Here is a 5921-nt window from a genome sequence, read left to right as displayed (position 1 = left end):
TCGCATTAAAATTAAACTAAAAAAAGTACTCCCTCCGTTCCAAAATAAGTGTCTCAATTTTCATACAACTTTAAAACAGCTAAGAGATGACATCTAGTACCATAGATAGAATTATCTTATATGTACGAAAATAAAAAGAGTGAGTTGCGGCAATCCAATACATCTCACCTATTCAAATGCGTCTATCCAATTGTCTATGTTGCTCCGGTCTTTAGCATTCGGTGCTAACCATGTAATTATATCATACCTAATATTAACGTGCAATCAATATCTTTCCTAATATCAATATGCAATGCAATTAATATATTTTCTAATATAACATGGTAATTATATTCTACCTGATATTATCGTGCAATCAATATCTTTCCTAATATCAATATGCAATGCAATTATTATCTTCTAATATAACATGGTAATTATATTCTACCTAATGTTAACGTGTAATCAATATTTTTCCTAATATAATGTGTAATACATTTAATATCTTCTCTGATATAACGTGCATTGCACTTACACGATTACTAGTCATACCAAGTAAGAGATCATCAGGTTCTAAAAAAAAGAGATCATCACTTAGCTAAGAGAAGACAAGCCCTTTTTTTTCTCATTTTTTCTCTTCTAACTAAACAATTATCCTAGGCGGCATTGCTAACATAGCGCCATTGCACGCGCCCTAATTAGAAGAGATGGTGTGTTTGAATCGAGCCAATGATGACACGCGACGAATAAAGAGTAAAATGACAGCCAAACATTATGAGCCCATGATCTCATGAATGGACGGCTCAAATAAATTTTATATTGGCACCATAAACAAAGGCCATATAGGGAATTTCTCTTCCAAAGATCCTCCAAAAAAAAATCTAACCGTACAAAGAGAGAGAGCCTGTGTACTCAATTCGGTGTAAATGGTAGCTGGTGGCATCCACCAGAGAGCAGAATTTTAAAAGCCAAAGGTTACGCGCCTAACAGCGGCCAATTGGTTAGGTTCCCATAATTGCATATGATAGGCTAACAGCAGCTGGTTCACCGAAGGAACAGAGGGCACCGTCTCTCTCTTTCCCTCCCAACAGTGGTTGGTAAGCATTAGGTGGTGGGCGCACGTCACAGCATTTGGATTTTGCTCTTTGCCTTTTGGTGCCTATTTAAACCCCACCCCTTACGGCTTACAAGAACGGAAAGAGAGAGGAAAAGAAAGGATAGCTATGACCGCCATTGAATTGGAAGCAAGAGACGAACCGATGGAGCAGCAGGACGGCCTCTCTTCTTCTTCCTCCTACGCCTCCTCTTTCTACGCCATGAGGCAGTGCAGGATTTGCCACGAGGAGGAGGACGAGAGCTGCGCGGCAATGGAGTCTCCCTGCGCATGCTCCGGCTCTCTCAAGGTACATACACGGATCGTCATCTCTCCCTTGCCTAGCCTTGTGTCAGTTAACTGCTGGCATGCTAATCTATTCTCTTGGGCGATCGTCCATGTTGGTGTTCTTATCGCGTCTAATCGACATGTTTTGTTCATGCATGTATGCAGTATGCGCACAGGGGGTGTGTGCAGAGGTGGTGCGACGAGAAGGGGAGCACCCTCTGCGAGATTTGCCTTCAGGTTGGTTCGCCATTTCCGCACGCTCCTCGATTTCTTGTGGGGATTGTATCGCCCAGGGTCCAATTGCGATCGCATCATTCATTTCGTCCCGTTGCTAGCCCGTCCATGAAATGTGATCTTATTAGAGGTGGCCGAAAGCTAAGGTGTGGCCTTGTGGGGCAGGCGCCCACTAACTCTGTTTTATGATTTCATACATAATCCTAATCAAGTGTCCACATGTGGTACTTGATTCTGTACACGCGAAGCAATAGAAGCCTTTGAGGAGGAACAAAGTAGCTCGCTCTAGCCTTTTCGTGTAATAATCAATCAACAGCTTGTGCTGGTGCAACGTCCTCGTGTATAATAATATCCTCTGCCCAGCTTTCGCAGCAAGGACTTGCTGTTGTCCATTACAGCACACTCCATGTATATAAAGTGCCTTCATCTTTAGTAGGAGCAGTATTTTCATCGAGTTAATGCTTTTGTTGACAGGGTTTCGAGCCGTATAAAGTGTCCTCATCTTTGGTGTTCTCATTAAGTTAATAATCCTTTTGTTGACAGGGTTTCGAGCCAGGCTACACAGTCCCTCCCAAGAAAGCTCCGGCCGTTGAGGTGCTGGTTACTGTCAGGTAGGCCCCACCCCTCTCTCATTACTATGATGTAGTACAAAACAGACGAACGGGAAAACTGTTGCATTGTCAATTCAATCTGAAGGATGGATGGATCAGATACGCACTCTAGGTCTAGGATAAGGCCAGCCAATCCCACTCCCACCAAAGGCATAGCTAGCTGGCGAGTATATATGTATGTATATGATGCAGCGGTCTTATCTCCAGTAGCGTAGCAGCACTAATGTCATGCCCATACATATGATTAGGTACCACATTCTTTTCAGAACAGCAACTAATCATGCGAAGGCAATCAGGGTGGGTATGCTAACCACCAGGGAGAGGTTGCTGATGAGATCTGTCGCCATTGATCATTTTTAAATGGCAGGTAGATACCCACCCCCCAGGTCGGCCTCATCAGCTTAATTCCATCCATTCCCAGGCCCCACGGGGCAGGTATACCTTACGATCTAGGCCGCTCAGGGACCACGGGATTCGGATCATCAATGTGCTAGTAGTAAGATCCAAGCGAGGCTACTTGCTGTAGTAGAGCAAGAAAGGAACCCAGTAGCACCAGCACCGCAAAAATGTGTCGCCGGTCGGCGACGACGCCTTTCGTACGACGGCCCCGACACGGCGACACCCGGTAGGTGGTAAGCACCAATTGATCCTCTGTGATCCCGTGTTGATGCCCAAGACGAAAGAGAGAAGACAGCCAGAAGAATACTGACCTGTACATGTGGGCTGTTGCTTTGCGTTGGCGAGAGGGAGGTCTCCTGTCAAAGGCGTGCGTCCAAAACTCCAAATCTCACCAAACCGGCAATGTCAATGCCCATCCAGTCCAGTCCAGTCCAGCCCGGCCCACCGTTTGGCTCCAGCTAATGCGACGCTGCCCCCACGTTGCCGCCCCGTCGATCGTCTCTTTGCCCGCACGGCAGAGCAGAGTGCAGCAACCACCAGACGGTGTACCGTCCATCAACTGAACGTTGCCTGATTGACTGACGCTGTACTTGTCGATTTCTCATGCAGCGAGGATGAGGATGAGGAGGAGGAGCTGGACGGGCACCAGGGCATGCAGTATGCGCCGTCAGACGGGCCGATGGACGGCCCGGACGCCGTCGGCTGCTCGTGGTGCCGGCCGTTGGCGATAACGGTACGAGCCGTCGGCTTGGCAGCAAACTGAACCATATTGTCACTTTGTCAGCTTCATGCTTTGCTGCGTGGTGTCTGTCTGTCACCTGGGTTCTGATCTCTCTGAAACTTCTGTGCACGCAGTTCACCATCATACTGCTGGTGTGGCATCTCATCGCCGTGGTGACCATCGAGGCCGCGGAGCACTGTGCGTTCAGCCTCCTCACGGTGAGTGAGCCGCCACATTCGTCGGCGCGCTTCGATCTGAAAAGAAGAGAACAGAGTAACAAACTATTAACAGATCGATCAGATGGCAAAGAAACTAACAGCTGAGTGGTTTTGCATTGCAGATGTACATTCTTCGGGCCGCGGGGATCTTGCTGCCGCTCTACGCCGTCATGAGGGTGATCTGCATGATTCAGCACGGGCGGCGCCAGTACCGGTTGCATCAGCTGCTTGAGGTCAGTCTGACTGTCATTCCTAGGAACATGGTGTGGTTGACTGAAGTGCTCATATATCTTCTCTCTTCCCCTGCTTCTGCAGGAGCAAAGAAGAAGGAATGCATCCAGGCGTAGCCAGGAGCAGCAGCAGCTTGTAATTAGCATTCAATGAATACTGCACATACTGTATTGCCGGGGGCAATGTTCAACCAATTCCATCAGTTGTAAACTATTCATATAAATAAATATATTTTTATAGTAAAGTTGAAAATTACAGTTGCTGCAGTCTAGCACAGTTCACTATGCCATGGAGGCCTCAAATGTGAATAAAGGCTCAAATAATAGTGTTTTTTTTTGTGAAAAAGGAAAAAAAGTCCCTGCGTATGAATTCACTTCCGTGCGCTATAAAAAAGATCAACTTTTGATTCCTCAAAAACAAAAAAACTTTTATACGGGCAACTGGAGAGAAATAACTAAGACAATCATAAAAACGGCACCACCCCATAACACTTAGAAATAGATTTAAAAAAGGCGTATGTGTTACAAATCAAGCAGAAAAATATCCATGTACTCCATTCCCTCCCACACACACACAAAATCCGAGTTGAGACAATCCTCTCATCCAGGTTAGGCTTCTCCAGCAGATATATCACAATCTGTACAAGGATGGTAGTAGTACAACAAATGGCCTTGCAAGATTAATGTAGGAGTAATATGAAAAGAAAAAACAAGATCTCGCACTCAGTATTTTCTTTTTCTTCTCTCTTACTAACCAAATGGTCCTGGGAAGATTAATGCAGGAATAATATGAACAGAAAACAAGATCTAGATCACTGCAGTCTTGCCTGTCAGATTCGAATTTTAATTAAGAGTGGGGATCAGAAAAAATTGAGTTCACCAAACATAAGTGTGCAGCAGTACTCACGGGGGCTCAATAGTATATGTTAGCTAGTGCCTCATACCAACCAAGTGCCAAGTTGGAAGCACTCACCACATGGTAGACCAAAAAGGGTAGCATGTGTTGTGGGACATATTAAGATACAAGGCCTCATGTAAATCCAGCTAATTGAACACAACAGGTACCATGTAACGAACCGATAAGAATATGTGATAAATAATTGTTACATGCAAGAAATATATGCAATCTGCACCATAGCATTTAACAGAGAACAGAATGATGCAGATTTAGCGAAAGGACCAACATCGGTATGTTATAAACCACGAGGAGCTAAATCTCAGATCACTAGGTCAGCAGATTGGCAGACTAGTAGTATCAAAAGAATGCCATCTCCATATAAGATGGCAGATGGTCATCCACTTTCCAAGCGGTAGATAGCTGTGAAATTCTATCATTTAGATAAAAGCCAAGGGAGCAATCAATATCTGACAACCGTTTTCCTGATTTTAAGCATTTGGCAATCATGAAATGGTCCTATTTGCAATAGTCTAAGAACAGAAACAACAAAGAATCAGATAATTGGTCTACTGACAGAAACATGCCTAAAGGATATCATACAAGGAGCTATACAGCAATTCACAAAATCATATAGATAACTATCTTGCTTAACAAAATGTGCTACACGCCTACATATATCTCAGACTAATTAAGTAACCAATGATAAAGAAGAATTCAGAAGTTGAAACTTCAAAGAGCAACAAGCTTCAGGTGTTTTCAAGAATGATCAAAAACGGTGTCATCTATAATTCTGCAGTCAATAGACTGTATAATTTGGACAATTCTTTGGCAGTTTACGCCACAAGTGCATGCCTTAACCTGAAAGGCTGATACAATATTGCTTGACCTGTAAGAATGCTTCTGCCGGATCATGAATAATCTTGACAATTAATAGTGAAGGTTGGTGAACGGACTATTGAACCTAACTGAAATTCTTGATAACATGTAACGTGAAACAGTTCCTGTCAGAAAGACCATAGGTTTGTCGGGGTGCTTTACTTTGCAAAAAGCACTTCGATAGAAATTTAAGACAAGAGATAGTAATGCAGAAAACTGGACGAAATCGTACTCACAGGAGTGATACTGGGATTCAAATCACTGTATTAGAGTGGACTCAATAAATATGAGCAATGTATGGACCATGTGGCAATAATTTTTGTCACAGTGGCTCATATTTCGCTACAAGATAGCATCGAGAAAGAACTTCCGCT

At 44.0% G+C, this 5921-nt stretch overlaps 1 protein-coding gene across 1 annotated transcript; it reads left to right on the top strand.

Moving 5' to 3' along the window:
* The first annotated feature begins 1118 nt into the window (after nt 1-1118).
* LOC109758800 (uncharacterized) lies at nt 1119-4018 on the top strand. Its single transcript, XM_020317669.3, has 7 exons — nt 1119-1382; nt 1526-1597; nt 2138-2205; nt 3214-3337; nt 3460-3543; nt 3666-3776; nt 3859-4018. Exons 1-7 carry the CDS (start codon nt 1203-1205, stop codon nt 3925-3927), a joined length of 708 nt encoding a protein of 235 aa, XP_020173258.1. The 5' UTR covers nt 1119-1202; the 3' UTR covers nt 3928-4018.
* Nucleotides 4019-5921: the final 1903 nt, after the last annotated feature.

This window comes from Aegilops tauschii, chromosome 1 (genome assembly GCF_002575655.3).
Source record: "Aegilops tauschii subsp. strangulata cultivar AL8/78 chromosome 1, Aet v6.0, whole genome shotgun sequence".
NCBI lineage: Eukaryota > Viridiplantae > Streptophyta > Magnoliopsida > Poales > Poaceae > Aegilops > Aegilops tauschii.
Note: the sequence above shows the minus strand (reverse complement) of the source record. Positions and strands in the feature narration are given on the sequence as shown.